Below are 23,965 nucleotides of genomic sequence, written 5' to 3'. Positions count from 1 at the left end.
GATAGATTTGAAGGCTGCACTGTATTTAAATAGAGGATGCTGACGGAAGGAGGAAGATGGAGTGTATTCGAGTGGGAGGAAAACTCTGTGCTGCTGGTTACTGACTGTACACTGTTGTTTATCTGACGGATTGGATGCTGCTCTGGTGCCAACCCACCGGCTTTCTCAATAGAAACTAGAGTTATTACATTTTCACCTTCAGTTTGCAAATCATTTCCTGGGCTGAACCTTGAATCTGACTTGTAGGAAATAAGTGAAGGTGCAGTGGAACTGTCCAGTGAACACGAGAGCACTTACAGATATGTTCCCTCTTATTTATCAGCAAAAATGTGGCTAAGTGTGTGTGTTTTTTTATTATTCTTATCATTGGTATTTAACAACTAACGCAACACAACAGATACGCACCCGAACCACAACCAACTATCCCCGATATCCCCTCATGGTTACAAAGAAATGATATAACGATATAAAAATACAAAATTTTTACAAATAATAAATAAATTGTATAGTAAACCTTATACCACAATAATTTCACTTGCAGTAACAATCCTAATACAGACAGAAGACTGGACTAATCCAGTGGTCATCGGTCATTGGTCGTCCCAGTCCCTAAAAATGGAAGGAAAGTAGAATTTTGACTTTTCCCTACAGGGTGTATTTTATTTGAATTAACTTCAGGTGGAGCCGTACATCTTTCAGCCGTCTGACGTGGCACGGAGGTTTTCGATCCTAACAGGACGAGGCGGAGTGCCAGGGATGACGTAAACACAATCACATCATCATGCGTGTTAGATAACCATTTTGCATTGAAACCAAACATGACAGCAATGGGGTGCACATTAACAGTGACACCATATGTTTCACTTAGAGATCCAAGCACTGCCTCCCTAAAAAGAGCAAAGGCTGGGACGGGGCCCAGAACATGTGACTGGAGCTGCCCGGCACCTCTGGGGTCAGCATATGGAAACATTTCTGCCAGCTTCGCTTTACAAAGGTGGGCACACTGGGCTATTTTAGCTTGGATAAAACTGGGTCTACAGCATGAATATGTTTATTGTTGGCAGGGGTGGCAGATTGTTTTTCATCCAATTTTTATTTACACTCTCCAGTTTTTAGAGTCACATTCTCCTCATCATGGACCAAGCCTTTGTTCTGCTGACTGTGCTTCTCTAAAGCACCTGTAGAAACAGTAGGAGACGCTCACAAGCGAAATCAAAGTGTTAAGCATCTATCCTAACATGTATATCCAATCTAATTCCAAAAGATAGATGAAGAGATACTGAAGAGACAGGAGGAGAGTGAGGAGATGCAATGGGATTCAGTCCCCAGCCTTTGAAGAGTTCATCAAAAACCTGAATGAGACAGCCCCATGTGGAGCTTCGCCTTTGTCTGGATAGAAGTCACACATTCTGTCTCCTTCTGCAAAGCTGAGAAAAGTGAGAAAAGCCCGGTGAAGATCAGGGCTTCCTTAGATTTATACAACCACAAGTAAAATATCTTTGTTTTTCAACCTCTTCAAGACCATTAATCCAATTTGCAGTCCCAGCAAACAGGGAGGTTCTGCATGGGACATACGTTGTTTTATTTAAACCACGATGTTGGCCTCTACAACAAGTACGCTTGATAATAGATGTCAGGATTGAGGTGAGGATGAGTATCATCAGAAAGTCTATCATTCACACAGACGGCACAATACACAGACTGCCTGTGTTGCAACACTGCGCAGTGCTTTGTCGACGGGTTATGTAAGTGAAGTGAACATAAGCCAAAGCGACTCAGACTCTAGATGAAGCACAAAACATCTACAAGGAGCTTCTGTGTCTGACAGAACAGGCCTCAGTGTTTTGTTGTGTACAAGATAGATGATGGGTTAAAAAGGGCAGACAGGGAGATAGTGACTGTGAGTGAGAATTTTATTAGAGAAACTAATACAGAATGAAAAAAGGAAGGGTAGGAGGAATAAAAGAACAGGGGGGGTGGAGGATTTTGAATTCAGAAAACGGGAACTGGGATGAATACAAATAAACGAAAAAGAAAACACCCAAAAGACGCCACCTCCATAGACTACGGGGAATAAACATTAAGCAGGATTATTAGAGTGGACAGAGAGATGGAGGAGAAAGAGGAGAGGAGTTAAAAGAGGGAGGGGGCAGAAAAGAGGTAGGATGAGTGTAAGAGAAGCTGGAAGGGAAAGGGTAAAGTCGATTCTAATCCCATTAATACACACCAGTGTTGTCCTTCCCACTGGCGTATTCTCGTGCACACACACACACACACACACACACACACACACACACACACACACACACACACACACACACACACACGGTACACGTACGTTTCAAAGTGCTTGTACAAATACGCAATTTGTTATTCAGCTCACCAGTACGCTGTCTGGACGTCCCCTTAACGACGCAAGCAACTCCATACACTAAATGTAAAGTCGTCAGTGCTCCATCAGCGTAATGAGGACAGTGTCAGGTTGAGAGCCACTAGTTTTATCTAGATCTGACTCACAGCGTGTAAGAGGCCCCTGGCAATGTGGCATTTTATGTGTGTGTGTGTGTGTGTGTTTGGCTGTCATGATGGTCTGTAGCTGAAAGGCTCTCTCCATACTGTCTTGGCAGAGACGTCCGCTGTTTCTCTCAACATTTATCTCGTAGATGCAAGCAATATCTGAAGAATGTGCATGTAGGCAAGTGTGCACAGATGCCCTTTGTATGTATGTACACTGTGCTTATGAACTCATGTTGACTGTGAGCTTTTTCGCACGACCGCGTGTGGGAGAAAAAAAATCTAGAATAAGATTATTTGCTGTACCGGTTCATCTGCATGAGAATTGCTGCTGAATTTACATCTGGTCAAAGGATCTGTGAGGTCGACGGGCATCCCTCGTGCATAACGCATAGTAATGCTGTTTGCACGTTAGTGTGCTAACATGGTAAATATCATCAAACACAACAAAGAGAGAGAGCAAATGGAGAACAGAGCTGCAATTGAATCCAGTAATTCAGGACGGGTCTACAGAGACAGAGCTGTGTGCAGTGCGGCTTGGAGTGAAAGATAGAGAGCAAGGCTTTATAGAGAGGAACTGTGTGTGTGTGTGTGTGTGTGTGTGTGTGTGTGTGTGTGTGTGTGTGTGTGTGTGTGTGTGTGTGTGTGTGTGTGCCACAGTCTCTAATCATGGGTTGACACCATCACAGACAAACATGTACTGTGTGGAAAGGACCTAAGTATATTTATAAGTACAGTTTAGAGGTTCCTGTACTTGACTTCAATACATTTATTTATGAGCTCATGAACATATTAAGTACAATGGGGATTCATACAGTGCGCTAAACAACACAACAGAGTCTCAAGATTTTATATTAGGTCCACTTACACCAGATACAGCATTAAAATGCTGTTTACACACTAATGCACAATTGATAATAATGACAGTGGACGCTCCACTTGTGCTAGAATGCATTATTGAGGCTAATATTCATACTTATCATATATTCATTTGTTATAGATTATTTTGTTATATTGTGGTATTTAATGCTAGGGTGGGTAATCCTGGGAAGGCTAACAAGACCAAAATGAATTATAAGTTGTGTTTATTACAGTCCTGCAAGAGCCACAGTGTATTTTTCTCAGACAACTTTATTGATGGCTATCGGGAGATGAAGAGGATTTCAAGTCAGAATCCTTGTCGGTAACAGTATTTATTAAAACTTGCAAAAGTCAGGTGGAATGGGAGACTGGAGCTGGGTACAGGAGGGGGCCGATCTGAGGAGGGATCCAGAGCAGAGGAGATCAGGTGGGCTTGGTGTGTTGAGGATGAGGCTGAGCTTAGGTCTGATCCAGAGCGCTGTGGTGATTTGGAGAGTTTCAGTGCGATGGCTGGATTCTTGAGATGAGGCGGGAGTCAGGCCGAGGAACTGCAGGTACAGAGAAAACAGGATTACTGGCTGTCAAGAGCAGAGAAATACATCTTCAATGAAAAGGCTGGAAACACGACTGACTGAGCAAACAGAGTCTATGACCGGAGTGTTGTCGGAGGAACCAGGTATTTGTAGCTGAGAAGAATGATGGGGATGATTGGCAGCTGGTGGTCTGACTCCCGCACACCTAACTCCACTTCTCAACACACACACACACACACACACACACACACACACACACACACACACACACACACACACACACACACACACACACACACCTACATCTAAGCAAAATATCTGGAAGGCTATAATATCTGCTATGTTACTGTGTAGGCAAATAAACCAGTTGGGACTTCAGAGGGAAAATTTAGAAATAACTATTGTCTTGCTTTTCCTGTTACTGCACTGAAGTTGGAAGAAATGAACAAAATCAAGTGCCGCAAAAATAGTTATAATGAAAATCGATGAATAATGGTTTTACTGAAGATTTCAGAGTCAACAGATTTGTCCCAGTTACCAGAAAATAAAAAACAATGTAGATGAATGCCTTCGAAAAGTCACCCCACTTTTCTGTGGGTCAGCTTGGATATGTAGTCGTTCAGCTTCCAACAGCCACTTTCAGCTCACAGACGTTTGAAAAGGAGACAAATGGATCTGTGTGGTGTCTGAGACTAATTTAACAGCGTGGATTAGAGTAGGTCCGGCGAGAAGAGGAGAGAGGACGAGCGGTGCCGCAGAAAGCAGCAGAGGTAAATGATGCGGGAAAGAGAGACGATGAAAGACAGAGAATGAGCCGTAATCTGATGAAAGCCTCTTAACTCCCCTGTCGCCTCACCTTCAGGCCACAAGCAATGACCAAGGCTTAGAGGTGGATCAATGCCGAGGCCACTGACATTCGCACACACATACACACACCCCAGATCACTTCACACAACATGTGCATCACCTGAAGATATGTTGGCGATCTCTGCATGGGAAAACAGTCAGTATTCATTTATTTGTTGATGGACTGATGGATAAATGGATGCATGGAGAGCAGAACGGCTAAGAGTAGAAATTGCTAAAAAGTAGGACATTAACTCTTTGTCTTGGCGGTTTGTTTTTCTGTGAAGGAGTCTGTCTGTGTGTGTGTGTGTGTGTGTGTGTGTGTGTGTGTGTCTGTGTGTGTGTGTTTGTGTGTGCGTAGGTGGCTTAGTGCACGAGGGGTCTGTAGGTCACTCAAACATCTCAATAGACTTGTAGCTCAATGGGAGAGAGAGCGAGAGTGAACAGAAGGTTTCTCAGCTTCCCATACAAATCACCCTCCTGTGTAGAAACCCAAAGACCCAGTCAACCACACCACTTGGCCGAGGCTGTGTTCATTGCGAGTGTCCTCTCGTGGAGTTTTATTTAAAAAGATACCAAAATAACAAAACAAAAAAAGCTAATTAAATTCATGTATGCATGATGGAGGGCGCTGTGCTTATCTGGGTGCAGATACGAAAATGTGTAGGAATGAAATGCATTTAAATAGTTTAAACTTGTTTTTCTTATAAGCTTCCCCTTTTAGCGTTAAAGCACAGATTGAGAGAAGGTTACTGTAATGGCCGTGAATCGCATGTTCACTTGATAACAAAGGTTATAGAATAAATGTGTTATTACCAATTCTTCTACTAACTATCTCTGCCAGTGGTTGATTTAATTTAGCAACATATTATTATATTATATATAGTATTATCACATTAAAGAGCATCCTATTCTATCCTGTGAAACAAAGGTATCTAGTTACCTGTAGTGTTCTACAAATAAAACGCTGCATTGTTAACAGGATTTAGTGGCATCTAGTGGTGTCGTGGCAGATTGCAGAATACACCTTCCCTCTCCCCTCCCTAAATCAAGCTCACAGATGATGGACAAATGGGAAATGTCCTTTTTAGAGCCAGTGTTTTTTATGTCCCTTCTGGGCTCCTGTGGTCTAACATGGTGGGCCTCACGGAGGAGGACCGGCTCTAAAGGCTCATGAAAATGCAACGATTCTTAGTTACTATTGAAACATAACAATGAATATTGTATTGAATGTCTCCTGATAGATTCACACAATGGACCTTTAATTACATAGCTTCTCGGAGCAGATGCTGGACTGGATTGTTTGGTTTTATCGCTTATAGATTTCTGTCAAATACTAAGTAGATTGTAACTCTCTAAGTCCGTCTCTCTATCACACACACACTGACACACAGACACACGTACATGTACACACACTGACCAACACAGCCCTGGTGACAGATGGGCAAGATGGAAACACAGTCATCCTGTTAGTAACCATGACATCAGCAACACTGATACTCGCTGTGACATGCACATGAATGCTCTCTCTCTCTCTCTCTCTCTCTCTCTCTCTCTCTCTCTCTCTCTCTCTCTCTCTCTCTCCTTCACTAAACTGGACACAGAACAGAAAGAGAGCGGAGGTGCTGACAGATTGCAGATTGTAACCATGACATGGCCGTAACTGTCCCTCTGTTCAGAATCATGATCCCGGATCTGACTGGGGATGTGAGTCTGGCACAGAGGAGCAGGCCAATAAATGGTCTGACAGAAAAAAGATAAGGGACCAAACAGACAGCGAAGACATCTGATATGATATATTATTTTTATGTGTGCTTTTGTAACTTTGTTCTAAAATGTGCTATATAAATAAAGATATTAATATTATTATTGCTATTATTAGTATTAGTATTATTATTATTATCCCATTTGTGATGCTTCAGGCACAGTAATTCTCTGAATTAAATGCTAACATACTCACAATTGTATTGCTAGCATGCTGTTAATCAGGATACAGAATATTAACCATATTTATCATTTAATGTAACATGTTACCTATACTGAGGATGATAGAAATATAATTATACTTGCAGGATTTGGTCATTTACTGTTAACATTCATCTCAATTCATTCTCTTGAGACCTTAAATGTCTAAATCACATTTCTTGGCATCTATACAGTTGTTGTTGATGGAATGTAATGGGTGTGCCATTTTAAAGTTGAAAAGTAAATTTGTCTTTAATGGAAACATATCTTTTATTTCTTTATCAATTCCTTCGATAAATTCTGAGCTCATATAGCCAAGCAATACCAATAAATCTGTATCTGTACCTCGGGCTCTGTACTCACACCCCTGTGTGTTAATCTGCTCTGCAGTATCTTGTTAACCTCACCAGGGGGAACAAGCTTGATTTCTCTGTAATAGCTTTAGAGGCATTAACGAGGTTAATGTCTAAAACATTTCACCTTAGACTGAATCTCAATCCTGCTTTAGCCGAGTGAACTGTAGAAACCACTGATCTCTCTTCCTTTAGTTGTATTCTTACTATACACTACACTACCATTGTATCCTCAAATAGTCTGATACAGAAGGGACTATAACATTATAGGCTTAATTTAATAGCCTGTCAAATCTAATGACCTATGTGCATCTAAGTGCATTTAAATATCAATACCATTATTCATACCAGATATATATAGCCTATATATCACATTAAAATGTGGTCTCAGACTTTTGCACAGCATCCCACGGATACAGATACAGTATACTGTAGATATCCCAGATTTCTTTTGCCACCACACAACAGAGGTGAACTTGTGTTTGTGTTCCTCTCACCACCGAAAAACTAAATATTCCATCGCTTTGCACATTCCACAAAACACTGTGCAGAGTTTCCCGGTGAAGGTTTCGTCAGTTTAAAGCAGCTCCAGTGAATATTAGAGGGAGGCCTGTTCATCATAGACAGCAATGTTCCTGGAAAAAAACACGTCTGTTGTTTGAAATTCATTTTACAGCGGTGGATTTCTAGATCAGGGGCGATAAAGGGGACACAATTTACAGAGAGGGGCCAATAATATCCATGCACAATTCCTGATTCAGTAAGGAGCATATTTAATCATTGGTTCCTGTGAGCTCTATAGCTTTGAGCACAGCCACACGTCATTATATATTTTATGTACCATATCACAATATATTTTGAAAATTGTTCCTTGTTCAAGCACTTTGTGTACTTCAAAACAATTTAGAAAATACAATTCTTGACAAATTGTCGGATAATTGTTAATATTGTTAGTAAGTTATAATTTTATTAAGACCAATCAGACTTCAGCTTGGGTCTATGCCTCCTGGCCCCACCCCTGGATCCGCCCCTGCAGAAATGACAATGGAACAAAAGCCGTCCAAAGGCCAATTATGATTCTTTGTCCTGAGGATGACACTGATTGTTGAACAATGAAAAGGCAGGAAGCTGACCTGAAGTTGCCAGGAAGGAAAATCTATCCTACTATCTCTGTAGTTCTGTTTCATTTAGATCATACTTGTGTGTACTGAGTCTCCCTGCTTTCTCTTTCTGAATGTGTCTAATATCTCCCTCCCTCCCTCCCTGTTTTCTCTTTGCCTTTCCGACTTTCTTTCTCTCCCCCATCTCACTTTCTCTCCAACCCCTCCAATCCCCACCCTGGGGAGCAGGGTGTCCTCGTTCTGGTGATGCTCTGTCACCGCCACTCAGTGCGGGGCCTCTGAAATATTCATGCTGCCACACAATCACACACACACACACACACACACACACACACACACACACACACACACACACACACACACACACACACAAACACACCTAAAACGAAACACAGGCACAAACACTTATGCAGCCCTCATCCTTTTCTCCCTGTCACTTTGCCCATATCAACAGAAGATTAGAAAATATAATTTATCTCGCAGCAGGTTTAGGGAGAAAAGCTGTACACACACACTCATGCCACTTGCTGTCGCGGTAAACCCAGAGAGGACTTCACCATACCATATAGTTTCATATTCCCGATACTCATTAGGCGCCGTTGTTGTTGTTTTTCAAAATCCAAAGCAATCAAAACACGACAATCATTGACGGATAACAACATTTTCTTCAGCTACTTCTCGGAGATGTAAAGTTCACGGATCTGCGAGCACACACTCACAGCGGTGGAGGAAGAGTCACACTGCACTTTGAATAGCAAACACAGTTTTGAGGCCAGAGACACCAGTTGGCGCACAGCAGAACAAATCATAAAAACCTTGTTACAGTTCCAGCAGTGCTCAGATTTGATCTGTGACCTCAGACTCGCTAACCATTTGGAGGAGAGAGGAGCCGCAGTGAAAACTCCAGCAGAGAGCACATCAACGCGGAGAACGGTTATTACGCTGCCAGCGGTTTTGATATGTAACCTAACAATGTTGGGCTGCTCGGCTGACGGAGACATGCAAACAAGGACATGGCTGAGCAAATCATCACGTGCACTGTGATCTGTGTCAGAGGCACTGCTGTGTGACTTACTGCTCCCACATGTGTCAGCAGGGAGGAAAAATGAGCCTGTGATAGGACATTTAGACATTGGTTTCACTGCAGAGAGTTCACACTGTGGAGCAGATTGAAAATGAAATCTTTCAGGTGTTGGAGTGCAGAGGGAGCAATATGATCTCATTGACGCTCCTGCATTATCCTAATCTCAGACAAAAACAATTTGAATAGGGAGATGTGTCATCGCCTGCCAACTTGAATGCACGTCTTGTGAAAGTGCGAATGCCGTGCACTGTAATAATAAGATCGACATTTCAGTTCCTATGGTAACATGAAGCTTCTGCACTGATCAGTGACATTTAGGTGCATTGTTGATGTTGTAGAAATCAACAGTAATAAAAAGACTGTTCTCCTGCATTGTTCTTAATTCATGGTGGAACGTCTTCTGTTGTGAATTTTTTAGGCTAATGACTCTTCTTCTTCTCCTGGTGGTTTTGGCTGCTTTTCATTGAGGAGTCAGCATCAATGACATTTGCAGAAATTTGCAAAAATAACATCAAACACAGTTTCATGCTCGGGACACACATCGTAGGCGTGTTAGCTGTCAGTGCAGAGCTAAAGAGAAGCTAACATTTGCAAATAGAAAGCGGCTGATGGGAATGATACAACTTTGTATTATATCTGATTAAAAACCAAAGCACGAGACAAATGATAATGACTCTGAAGTGATGATTGCGCTACATGAAAAGTCAAAGGATCATCTCAGGGCACCATGCACGTCAGGACAACATTTCATGGTAAATAAACCAGTCAGTAGGTTTTATGATACAGTATTTCATCCAACAGACCAATGGGCATTAGCATTGCAGAGTTATAATAAACTAAATTAAATATATAACTATCAAGGAAGGGACTGTTAAATGTTATAATAAACAGTTTGTTGTAGATCTAACATTTGGCTCAGAGGCTTCCCTAATCTGTTGGTGAATTATAAAGAGGCACTAGCTGAATAGGGTCAAGGGGTCAGGGCCGTCTGTTGCCAGAAGCCTCAAAGAAACCATCATGGATGCTTCTTATTATGCACATTCCCATGGAGACCAGCCCCCTGTCCTCTTCGCAGGGTCGTAATACCGCTGCCGGTTGTTATAGAAACAGACAGGACGTGACATTGTTGCATAATGTGTTGCTTCTTTCACCCTCTCTTGTTCTGACCTCTTGGGCTTTTTCTAGTCATGTCATCGCTCTGTGGTTGTCGCAGTCAGACGAGATAGTGTCAGGTCAGAACTGACAAAAACACACGTTGAAGCCAACGTTCAGCTCGAGTAAAGTAAACTGAGGATGGTTATTTAATTAAATGTTATAAAGCTGTAATGGAAAGAAAGACTGGGCCATTTTTGACATAGTGCTCAAGCAGCATCATTTACTGTGCTGGTCTGACTTCCTGTGTCAGCTAATGACTTTTTTTCCTTCTTTGTAAGTGAAAACTTAATTTCTGCTCAGTGTTTGATTACATTCCTTTCCTCTTCTCGTCTCAGTTATAATTGTTTTAACACACTGAAATAGAATTAACTCTGCGGCACTGCCTCTCCAGATTGTTCTTTTCACTGCATGGACGTGTCATTGATTGCAAACGTAGCATGTAGCTTGGGTGTTAGCATTGTGTAACCGAGCAACCTACCATGTTTTTCCACATGCAAGGAATTGGCTTTGGTGTTTGGTGCATAACAGTTTAAGTAGAAAAGTAGAGGGGAAATTGGAAAGTAAGTACTGTAGTACAAAACTATTCAATAAAATGTAATGTAAAAAAATATAATCTTAAAAATATGCTCAATATGTTACAGATTGTGCAGAAAATGTGCACGGTATGCAAGCGGTTGAAGGTATTTGCGACCCACAGCATTTTCAGAAAAATTCTTGAATCACAATATTTTTATTGAATATTTAATATAGGAAAAACAAATTAGAACAGAAAGACAGCTTCAGAGAACAAATAATTGAGTGCAGATTTTCTCTGTGCCATTTTCTTCTTGGCAGTGCTGTAGTGTCCCTTGTCATGTGTTCTCAGTAGGAGCTTCCTCCTGAGTCAGGGAGCCTGTGGTGTAACTAAGCTGCAGCCTTGACAATCTGTTTCACCACTGGAGTCTGTCTTCCCGAGACAGACAATTATGAGTTGGATATCCTCCAGTTGCTTTCAGGTTTCTGACTCAGAATACAAATGGATGCAAATTTTTTGTTGAAAGTAACATCGAGATTATATTCCAGCGATGTGACCTTGCAACACAGGATATTTATTGTTATTGTTATTTCTCTGCACTTAACAGCATTTTTTTGCACTTTGCTGTTGTTGAAGGTTTTCATCCAGAGGTTGTTCCGAAAAGCTCACCCTCAACTTTTTCTCAGCTTTGCCACTGAGTTCACCATATACAGTAACTTTATGTGCACCAGGTTATAATGAAAATCGTTTGTCATGGATTCAGAAGTCTGCAGGGCAGCAGGAGGGCGTTCGCCGGATCGCTCAATAAACCGGACAGCTGAGTTTCTCCTGTCAATACGGATGTACTCTGCTGAAGTTTTCTGCTCTGTAGGAGTGCTGCTCTGTACCTGAGTCTGAACATTTAACTCCACAAATCAATAAAGCATCAAACATTTTCCTCCCAGTTATTTTTTTTACAGGCTGCATAAGGCCTATGAGGACGACTGTATTTAAACAGAGAGTTAATGCTAATCAGCTTCCATTAGCTCTGACTAATGTACTTCTGCCGCCCCCACAGGGAGCAGCAGTCACGCCGTACAATTATAATGTTAAATACTGGCTTATAGTTCATCTGAATCTTTGTTAATGCTTTTAATTCCTTATTAGTGGTGACAGGGAAGCCCAGCGGCACAGACTCAGGTGGGAGTTGCTGATACGGGAATGGATCTGATGGAAGTGGCTGTGATTAGTGCAGCGTTTTCAGCAGCTGACATTTAACGACAGTCTGGATGTTTGGACAATTACTTATCGAGACACAGTGGACTATTATACAAGCTTATATTATATCTCACTGAATGCCACTTGTTAATGCTGCCATTAGATTGTTTTAATTGCACTGTAGTCTCCCTTTCCTCACATCTATTACTGCTACACCTTATTGTAAAAGGATGCTGCAAGAAGGCATTGAGTGATGTTGTGTGTCCAACTGGTGGCGCTCTCTCCCATATGAGAGATTCTTTTTTTTTCTTGCAGTGCTGCTGTTCAGCTTGTTGCACTCAATAAAGTGACAGGTCAAACTGAAATTTACTCAGACAATGACTTCTCCTTGCTCCAGCTAACCACAATGATAACTCTAGAGAGTGTGTGTATATGTGTGTATGTGTGTGTGTGTGTGCCTGCGTGCCGGCATGCCACAGTGCATCATCACCTGCTAGGTCAATATGGAATAAGAAGGGCTTACCTCCCCAGTGTAATGCAAGCGTGCACACTTTGCACATTTGTGTGTATGCATGTGGAAGAGTACATCCAGGATAATCGGAGTTTGTCTTCTGTTCTCTGACATGACAGGTGCATTGACCTGAAGGAGAGAACCAGACTAAGGTAATGGATCCAGAGTAACAGAAACGTTAAATTAAATTTGTGATATCTAACCCACAGAGGCTGCAAAAGCACAGAGGGTTTTGAGTGCAGTAGGTAGTGCTGTTGTAGCTATGGTCCAATGGACTGTATCATTTGGTATGATGACTCTTGATCATCTGTATTTGCACCAAATTTTAATGGATTCTTCCTTTGCCCATGTTGCATCCTTTCCCCACATTGGTGGAAATCTGTTTGGTTGTTTTTGTGTTACAAACAAATACATAAGAGGTAATAAAGGAAGCTTGGAGTCACAAATGGCCTCTAGGAGGATCTGTGTAAAGATTGATCACAGTTTGGGTGAAAGTGCCAGTGTAAGAAATATCATGGTGGAGACAGAACCCACCTGAAGGCCGTGTAAAAGCTGTAGTACAGTGCTTGTTGCATGGAATAATGATAATGCATCTTTAAATACAGCTTTCATTTGAATGGATTCATGATTTAGTGCGTCTGTAGTTTTGGATGTTTTAGATTTTTGCTTTAGGTTAAACCACTGGGATGAATGTGTGTGGAGCTGTGTGTTCTTGCCAAAGGACACAAAGAGATCAATTAGGAATCAAGTTATCAATACTGGGCCGCAGTCCATTATGTCCCAGTGAATCACCACACAGCCTCTCATTAGATGAAAGGTGTGGTATACATAACACACCGGGGATAAAAATGTAATTGTGAAAGCTGTAATTGCTCATAGTTTTTTTTTTTTTACAATTATGTGGTGTGTTTGATTAGATTAGTAAATACAGTGTTTCACTTGACTTAAGGTCAGGATCAATACTTTGTGTGGGTGTAAAATGAATTTACTTACTTAATAATTTTCACTTAGAAGGTAAAAAAAAACACGTTGAATGAACAAGTTTAAATGTAGAAATAAACTTGTTTGCCGTAGTTTATGCTGTGATGCGCTGCTCTATTTACATTAGTACGACAGGTTGGGCCGTTGCTGTTGCTGTTGCTGCTGCTGCCATCTCTCCTCTCCGCCATTTTCCTTCCTGTCAACACCATAAGTGCAATGCATTATGGAATATTCTGCTCCGTTGGTGAATATTATACTACTACTACTGCACTACTTTCCACAATGCAATGTGGGATACAGTGAGTCCACTATATAGGGTATAAAAAAATTCACTAAATGTTCATACAAAATGGCGAACTCACCATATAGTAGAGTATATAAAGTTATATATCCAGTATATTTATAGCATTGTGGTACAACATGTGTTCTTGCTGATGTATTATTTGAATGATCAGAGATGCAGCAAATCAGGACTAAGTAGAGATGCAAATGCAACTTAAAAGAACCAGTTCTTGTGTCAAATTTCCAACACCATGCAAATTCATGCTAATGCATTTGGTTTATCTTCCCATGGCGATTCAGTATGTGTTGCAGTTTGCTGTATGTCAGAGTGAACGATAGCGCCTGAATTGTAGTTTTCTTCTTACAATGCAGTCATTTCATCTTCTCTGGTGGTTGTGAGTGGTGAGGGCGGCTGTGCTGTGCTGACTTGTTTCTTTTTTCAAAATTATGGAGCATGCTAGCTGCTCTGTCAGCACTCACTGTTGAGTACTAAAAATGAGCAATCAATAATCACTCTCTCCCCCTCTCTTTTGTCTTTCTCTCATTCTTTCTCTCGCTCTCTCTCCTCCGCTTTCTTTCTATACCTCCTGTTTGCAGGTAGACGTCCCCATGGGTGAGGCCCACTGATCCAAACACCCCAACACGCCCCCCCTTTCATCCCTCCCCCCTGCCCTCCTCTGTCACCTCTGAACGCTGCCTCCCCCCTTGACTCAAGCCATCATGACTTCTACCAGCAAGCTGCTGGGTTTGGTGGAGGTGGGGCTGAAGTGCGACCAGGAGATTGAGAGGAGGTACGAGATTGTGCCCTCGGTGGTCTGCTCCATGTGCTGCCTCTTTGGAATCATCTACTGCTTCTTTGGTAAGTGGTGATGCAACACAGTCAGAGCCGATACTAATATGTCCTCTAAAGTGTCTCATGCATATGATTACATGCCTGTCATTGCCTGGTCAATCAATCAATCAATGAATCAAATTTAGTTATACAAACGAAAAAGTCTGACAGAGATAAAGTAGCAGTAATGACAAACGTAATGATAGAGGTAGTGCCAATAATGGTAGTATATGTGAGTATGCATATTGTAATCGTAATCCAGGATCAGATGCCACCATGATTCATGATCCGCGATCCATGATTCATGATCCAAGATGTTGAAAAGAGTTGATCACCATTAGAATGCTGGCACCACAGAGTCGTGCTTATTCTATCAGTATCAACAAAAGTGTTTTATTCAACATAAATAAGGTAAGGTCAACAAAAGCTTGACGGAATGATGTCAAATCATCCATCATTGCTGTTTGTGTGAGAGAATGAGAGATATCTAGAGGCTGAATGTAGCTAATGTTGATAGTGTATTTCTTCTTCCATTAAAGTAAACTATTATGTTGTCATATATTTTATGGCTTTAACTTTGATCCCAAAATGTAATGGGTTCTCTCCTGACCCTCGCCACATCAAGTTGTGTTGTAATTCTTCCAGTAGTTTTTTTTTGCATAATCCTGCAAACTAACAGGCAAACAAAACGAAAAAAAACCCCTCCTCAATAGAGGTAATAATAAAACCTGTGATAATGATGATGATCCATGTAATGAGAGTGGTGTGAGTACATTTTATAATTTATTTCAAATGTGAAGCTGAATCATCACAGTGGTGTAGAGTCACATTAGGCGGTGTAAGGTGGGGGGTGTAGGGTGTGAGGTTCGGGGGAGTTGTGGTGAACAGGATTAGTTCAACCATGGGTTCTGCTGGATCTCCTTGAGAGTGGCACGGTCCCACGGCTTTACAGCCAAACACTTCTTCAACAAGAATGAATGGGCATTCTACCTCCTACAATGGATGGTTACAACATTATGGCTGAAAATCAAGATCTCTTTTCAGAAAATGAATGGGATTTTTTATTGAATCCACACTGCTGAGCGATCCTTAAGTTTTTACAACGCTTTCATTTTCGCTCATCTGAAAAGTGCTTCTAGTGTATTTGCAAAGAAAAAACAACTCCCTTAAACAACTGGATATCCTGGGCGTTGTCGACAGATATGATGGGATGACTGAAAAGTGACATGTAGCTGGGATTCTTCATGAGCAAGTGCCATGAAATGATCTACTGTTGATCATGTTTCTGTCATTAAGAGCGGCTCAGAGGAGATTCTCTTGTTACCGGGTGTGTAATGTCACACCCAGTGTCAATAATGTCAATACTGAACACTCACGTCTGTAGACTGGACTAACATACAGTAGTACAGTCGGTGAGTAAGTAGGATGGACTACACCATGATTATATATGGGTCTTTACTTTCACTCATGCTTTCTGAAATCCAAACCTTGAATCTCCATTTGCCGACACCGAAATTGCTCACATCATAAAAAGATTGGGTTGTCTGCCGTCTTTTAAGAAGGAAAAAAACACGTTATATTCTGCTGCTTATTTTGTTTGAGTCTTTCAACTAAATGTTGCAGCAGCACAGCTGAAAGAAAAAGGGGGTCAGTTTTACAATTAATCAAAAGCACCCGGCCAAACTGGCAGTGGACCCCCTGTTGTCTTTTTTCTCTTTTTTTTATTCCTCTGTGCCCTTTAAACACTTGGACTGTATGCATGGGTCCATTCATATGCTGAGACACAAACTCCTTACTTGAGCTTTTGTTCTGTGCCCAGCTAGTGCCTGCATTTCACTGCATCCTAAGTATTATGGTCTCATCTGGACGCATTTGGATCTAAAGTCATTACAGCTAAAAGCGATCAAATACAGGCATTAGGGTTCCTTGTGTAGCTGAAACATTGATGGCTTGAAAATTGCAAGTGAGCAGGGAAAGTGCTCAAATAATAACCATACATTCAGAATGTCTCATGCATTTTGTCCAAGGGTATGTTTATTTACGTATATTGCCTTGAGTTGGCTTTTGTGAATGTATAATTATTTACTTGCAGTTTTCTCGTAGAAGCAGAGATTTTCATCTCGCTGTCTTTATGCAAGTTAATGATGATTTACTAAGTAGCTGCAAAGATGCAGGCAAACAAGATCAGATGCATGCTAATGTTTTTTATTTAGATTTTTGCCTTCAGCAGGCAGTAAACAACATAAAAAGACTGAGACAGAACAAGTCAATGTCACAGCGACTTGGCAATACATCAGTAACTGACCAACATATAAATTAGAGTCTCAGAGATGAAGGTAGAAATTTGTACAAACAAAATTAAGGTAGGGTTGGTAAGTTGTTTTCTGATTTATTTATTTGTTGAAGTCCTTCCCATGTCCCGATAGCCATCTATAAACAAAAGTCGTCTGAAACAAAAGGTAGAAAAAGCCAATGTTCCTCGCAGGGCCGAATGAAATGATTAGCTGTCGTACCTGTGTGTCCTCTCACTGCACATGACTAGTGTCTTCACAAGTCAGAGAGGCAGAGAAACTCACATCACTGAAGCAAAGACAATAGCCAGAAGTTAGTTGGCTTGTAGCAGTTGTCAGGTAGTTGGCGAGAGTGCCGATGGGAGGCATGTATGCATTTTTGCAAGGATAACATACCATAGCTTTAAACCTCGGTCAATACACAAGCAGTTCCTCAAACAAACATCTATTAATTGATCTGTAACCTAAACAGCTTTTCCTTTGAGGGTGGCTGCAGCTAATCCCTGCTGACATTAGGTAAGAGGAACACCCTGTTCACCAGTCCATGACAGGGCCAATACACAGAGACAAACGACCACTCACACCTACGGGCAATGTAGATTTGCCAATTGCCAAGAGGTGCAAACCTTCTTGCTGTGAAGCGATCATGCTAATCACTGCATCACTGGGTCGCCCCCCGTCAAGCAAACAGAGCATTTGATCAGAGTATATTTCATTGTGATGAATCCGTGAATCATTTATTGACTATTTTGTCCAACAAACACTATAATTTCCATGTAATGCTAAACAAAAACCTTGTTATTCTTGTGTTATACACAAAAAAACAAGAAAAGAAATAAGCGCAGAGTTATGGGCAACCGGTATGCAGTGTTATTGGCTGAATATTAAGGTATGTTGAAGCCGTGAGCTGGCTTGATGCATACAAATAGACCGAGTGGGATTCACTGGAGCACACAGACAGTATTAACATTCACTGTATATGTCCCAGTAAAGTATTTGCGCCAGTGCCTGCATTACAAACAGGTTGCCCCATAACGTTGACAGCATGCAACTAGACTGGTGGTGGTTCTGGCCCTGAAATAAAACCGCTGGGTGGAAAAGAAAAGAGACAAAGAACACTGCTATTTGTAGACCTATAAGATTAGTGTGGCAGAAAATGTCAAGTGTGCCCTCAGGGTGCCCTCAGACAAAAGACCATGATCTGGCCCACTTTAAATACACAGCTGTACTTCAAGTATTAGTGCGCTAACATCAGACATGTTTGCATTTAGCAGAAAGAAGAAGCTGGAAGAACATTGTCGGGAATTTGTGATGACAGTTGAAAAAAAATAAAACATGTTCAGGGGGGTGTAGGTTCTCTAGAAATGCTCTTGTTACTCCTTGTCAGATATGGGGAGAACACAGTAGTGGGGCTATCACCACACTATTTTAAAGGCATAGGGGCTGAAAGCTGTCTCGGAAAACACACAAGATTGAGTCGAGGAGGAATATATATAAATAAAAAGGAGGAAGAAGTGTACCAAATGAAAGAGGTATGGTCGCAAGGGAGGAACATGGACGCTGGGTCGGATGAGAGAGGGAGAATATTGTTTTGGCTCAGCTGTGCAATGCCTGATTACACAAAGATAACAATCTGATGCCGGTTTCCCCCCGAGACACAGTCCAGTCAGTGAAGTAGGTGAAGAATGAAAAAAATAAAGGGAGATGCAAACGTTGAGGCAAGGGCCAAGTAGATTTAAATTCTTGATCATTTGAGCTTTTGCTGCTTCAGAGTCTTTTTTTTCTTTCAGTTCTTCATTGCAATAAAGCAAATTAAAAATGGGAGTAAATTGGTAAGCGAGCGAGGCCAAGAAGGGCAGGAGGGAGCATACGATGGGAAAAAAAAGAAATGAGAAGGAGCGCAGCTGTGAATGTAGATGACCTTTTGTAATGTGATGATTATCATATTTTAAATCAGGTTCATCCACCTCCAATGAAGAAAAAGCTCTCCACGCACAGTATACTGCTCCCTTACCCATCATACCCTCCTTGTAGTATTTTATCCTTTAAATTTAATAACATCATTTAGATTTTTTGAAAAGCAATGGAGAAACCAGTACAATGTAATCATGGAATGCAAATAAAATGTAAGCATGTACCTGTACGCTGGGGATGTCCTCACAGTCGTCCGTTTCCCATCTCTCCTCTCAGGCTATCGATGCTTCAAGGCGGTGTTGTTCCTCACTGGCCTGATGTTCGGCTCCGTGGTCATCTTCATGCTGTGCTACAAGGAGCGGGTGATGGACACTCAGCTGAGCGTGGAGGCCTCAGTCGGCATCGGCCTGGGCATCGGGACCCTGTGCGGCCTGGTGACCATGCTGGTCCGCAGCGTGGGGCTGTTCATGGTGGGCCTGCTGCTGGGCCTGCTGCTCGGAGTGGCCTCGCTGGTGGTAAGAGGCATTTGTTCGGTCACGTATATTCTCATATATAGATCCCCCAAAAAAGAATGTGTGCAATGATAAAACTTCACTTGTGGTAGTTTTTGTCATGCTCATGCTAACATAGCACAAAGGTCCCTAAATGATCAGCAACTGAAAAGACAATGGACAGTTAACATTTGGAGAGTGCATGTTTCAAGGTTACTCATTAGCTACCAGTACACAACAGCTAACGTTAGCATTCAGACACTGCCTTGCTAAAGTCACTGTTTAGCGTCGTGTTACGTGATATAGTGGGAGAGACGTTTTAGGAATTCAAATGCACTGGAATCAAGCTAATGCTAAATGCTAAATCCAATGCTAAAGTGCTTGAAACAAACTTTTGTGTTGATGTAAACACAGAAATATGTTCCAGTGAGCAGAATGTGACAGAATGTTAGTGACTTCACCAGAATATCTCTGAGGTCAGGTGAAAAGATACAGCAGCTAACGTTACATTGCTAGCTTGATCAGGCTACATCCAATACATTGTACTCACAGACTTAAATGTGATATTTCATTATAAAAACAGCCCTATATGGCAAGGAAGTGGCTGAATGCTAACGTTAGCTGTTGTCTAATGGTTGCTAATGAGTTATCAAACATGTTGTTTAACCTTGAAACATGTCCCTCCAGATTTGACCTGTGTTTTCTGTTGATGATCATTAGTGACCTGTGAAATGACAACATTTTCCCCTGTGTTTAAATTACCTGGTTAAGAGCATTAAAACATAGTTCTCTTCAGATCAGCATTTGAGAAAAATGGCTGCATAGTGACCATATTGTGCTGTTATCACAGGAAAGTTCTCTTGTGATGGAAAACAGCATGTATGGTCTGTAGATGAGTCTGAATTGCAGATAAATACCCCAACTCTTTCCTTCTCTAAGGTCATGGAGGAGTTCTATCACCCCAAAACAGTGTGGGTTCCTCTGGGCATCCTCCTGGGCTCCGGGACGTTGTTCGCCGTCCTCACACTTCAGTGGCAGTGCTGCTTTGTCACCCTCTCCACCGCCACGTTTGGCTCCGCCATCATCACTGTCACCGTGGATTACTTCATAGAGCTGTTCGCCTTGGTCCACTATGTCTACGAGAGACTCAGGGTATGTTCGCCTGCGTTTGTCTTTCTGTTAGTGATGAAAGGTGCTATTCATTTATCTGAAGTCACCTTGGAGGCATGTTGTTCTGAGAGTGTTGTCTATTTATGTGAGAGCAGTCATGTGTGAAAGCTTGCATGTGTGGACATCAAACATCATTACTGCATCCCTGAGTTTTCTATTGAGCTGTTTGCCTTGGTCAGAGATGTCAGTGTGAGAGAGAATAACAGACTGACAAGAAAAAATAACTCATATCGATCACTTTCCAGAGGAGCCAACATCAGTGATTTTTATACACTTCAACTTGATGTACAACAAAACTTTGCCAGGAGGCTGGCGTGCGCCTACAGGTTGGAATTAAGAGGAAGGAGTGGGCTGGTATCTGAGAGCTCATGTGCATTTGAATTATGAGAGGATGCGGGAAAGACAGGCTGAGTTACAGGAAGAGTGGATCAATTTATGCTGTCCTTTCTCAGCCTTCTGTGTTTTATCTTTACGAGCCCTGAAAATGAACCGCCTCCCTCAAACATTCAACATACTGTTCACATCAGGCCATTTTGTATCTGCCTAGTGGAGAAGAGACAATGATTTGTACTCAGAAGTGCCTGGTGACTAAACCCACACAGCAACCTGCTGGAGCAGTTTGTGGTTTAACAGTTACATTTATTCTTATCATTCTTTTTTTGGTATTGTATTGTGTGCTGTGCTTTCATACCACGAATTTTGAAGACATACTGAAAACTTCCATCCATCCATTACACTGCTCATCCTCTTAAGGGTAGCTGGGGGAGCTGGTGCCAATCCAGCAGATATTGGGTGAGAAGTGGGGTACACCAGGTTGCCAGTGTATCACAGGGTCAAGCTGTCAATCACACTCACATTCACACCTACAATTTAGAGTCTCCAATTAACCTAACCTCAATCTGTCTTTGGACACATCCAAGATTATCCAACACAGGGTAATGACATTTCTACATGGGACGGACAGAACTGTTAGGATTTAGTTGAACATCTAAACATTTTTAAAGATTAAAATTGCAACGGTAATCTTTGCAGGTGGCGCCAAAGAAGCCAGTGTGCTGGTTTACATGGGTCATCTTGGGGGTGTGGCCTGTCCTGGCCCTCCTCGGAGTGCTGATCCAATGGAAAGTCACTGCAGAGGGATTTTCTCACACAGAGGGTGAGTGACGCTCTTGTACTCACACGCATACACACATATTATTTATATATATTGTATAATATAATTTTTATTATTATAATTCAAAGGTTCAAAAGCTAATATAAGACACAGATATTGTTTTGGTTGGCGCACCACAGTGTACAACAGTATTTCTCAACCTTTTTGACTTGTGACCCTTTAAAAACAAACCGTTGTCTGTTTCTAATCCTTAACACCAGTTTTTCTATTAAACCACACCATAAGAATTTAACAAAAAAAACATGAAAATGTGTTTATAACCAGAAAAGAAATTAGTTTCCCTTGGTACATTTAACAGTAACAGAATAGGAAACAGCAATTATCTAAAAATATGTAGTTGCCACAGTTCATAAAGCAGCAACAAGGCCAAGGACTCAAATCTAGACACTTGCAGGCGCAGCAGGCTTTACTAGAATTTCTTGTCAAAAAGCCGCTTATTCGGCAATTTGAAGTCAGTCCAAACAGGCGAATAAATCTCACAGGGTGCAAAGGCAGCACGCTTCGGATCATGAGCAGATTTACAGAATCAGAGGCAGGATACAGGCAGATGAAGGCAGGTGCATATACACATGCAGATAAGATCAACTGGAAAGTACTGGCATACGTCAAGAATACCAGTGTAAAGGAGGACTGGGAGCAGATGAAGGAACGGGGTAAGCAGGTGGGAGTGGAGGTCATGTGAAGAAGAAAGGCAGCAACACATCAGGGACAATTGCTGAGTGGCAGGAAGGGCAAGTTTGAAAGACATCCAATTAAAAATCCTTTCAAAAAAGGCCTTGTGGAAGTAAGAATGTCTGAGACTGAAGAAAGGACATAAAACACAAAAATGTCAAAACTGCAGCCAAGACTGTGATCTCTCCCACACATAATCGAAGCAAATTAATTCATGAAAATGTTCAGATACAAATCTAATGAATAGGGTTGGGTTTTAAATCCATACATTAAAACAGAACCGATGCATAACAAACAAAATGATGGTCACGAGGAACACTGCTCCAAATCTCTTAAAGAGGTCTAAGCCAGAACTTTTAACTATTCCTAACAGGGAGGGATCATTAACATGGCCTCTGTTACAACCTAAAATTGTGTATTTCGGGAGGATGATTCATTTTTACATATTCTGTACAATGCAACTTTAATTGCATGTTACAGTTTTTACCACTGATAACACCAATGACAGGGACAAATTACAGTTTAGCCACTTTGACCCAAAATTATAGTCACTACTTTTAAATTAGATTTAAGGTCTAATCTTGAACGCTGTCTCGTCCACAGAATGTCGATGAGACTTGTTTCAGTATCGATCGGACAAAGGCCTCGACGAGCTGCTGTCCTGCATTTGTTAAATGGGCAGTTTCATTGCTTTGGAAATCATAAGCATGACGAGGGCAGGGAACAGTGTGTGGGGGGGGGGGGGGTTGGGTTTTAATGTGTGTGTGTGTGTGAGAGAGTGAGAGGGAGCATGTGTGAGGGAGAGTCTAACATTAGTGTTGTCAGCCGAATGTGTTATTGACGGAAACAGCATCTGCTCGGAAAACAACCACACAGATGGCATGGTCGCACATACACACAATACAGACAGAGGCGGTAATATAGACTCACTCACTTACTGACTCCAGGAAAGCTTGAAAACTCACATCACATTCATTTGTACAGACACGCTCTGGTGTATGATGTTCAGTTTTATACAACATCTGAGAAGACGTCACACATGGCCTGAAATAATGGGATTAAATAGCAGGCTGTCATGACTTCCAGTCAGAGGGAGTGGGTACAGATATAGAGGAGGCTATTTTGTGCTGTATTAAAAAAAGTCTATGTGGGGGAAGGAGCCCTAGAAAGAAATATGAAGGACACATGGTGGAAGTGTGGACTAAAAACTGTCAATAAGAGAATGGATTTGCTCAAATTCAAGGCACACAACCTTCATTCTACATAGACCAAACTAAAACGTAAAAGCATACGTAAAATAGTAAAAGATGGTTTCAGTCATTTTATGTAGCTCTTATCACACTGATGTATATTCAAAGTCGGTTCTTCATTTGATGCTATAAAGGTGAGATGAAATGTCTACCGCACAGACTCTGGCTCCCAATGTGCAAGATGGCAGCCTTCGTATTGGCTTAATTTCTGGACAGTGTGAGGAAATGGAGATGTGTCGTCCGCCTTTATATAG

General features: G+C 41.6%; 1 protein-coding gene across 1 annotated transcript in view; it reads left to right on the top strand.

Moving 5' to 3' along the window:
- The window catches only part of tmem198a (transmembrane protein 198a), a 29,515-nt gene that overhangs the window by 1,954 nt on the left and 3,596 nt on the right, over positions 1-23,965 (top strand). The window contains exons 2-5 of the mRNA XM_034573792.1: positions 14,515-14,776; positions 19,231-19,469; positions 20,385-20,597; positions 21,648-21,771. Of these exons, the coding sequence (XP_034429683.1) occupies positions 14,638-14,776; positions 19,231-19,469; positions 20,385-20,597; positions 21,648-21,771 (715 nt within the window). The 5' untranslated portion in view covers positions 14,515-14,637. The remainder of the gene's footprint in view (positions 1-14,514; positions 14,777-19,230; positions 19,470-20,384; positions 20,598-21,647; positions 21,772-23,965) is intronic.

Source organism: Hippoglossus hippoglossus, chromosome 21, assembly GCF_009819705.1.
Source record: "Hippoglossus hippoglossus isolate fHipHip1 chromosome 21, fHipHip1.pri, whole genome shotgun sequence".
In the NCBI taxonomy this organism is placed as follows: domain Eukaryota; kingdom Metazoa; phylum Chordata; class Actinopteri; order Pleuronectiformes; family Pleuronectidae; genus Hippoglossus; species Hippoglossus hippoglossus.
The sequence above is the reverse complement of the archived record's forward strand: the minus strand, read 5'-3'. Positions and strand labels throughout refer to the sequence as shown.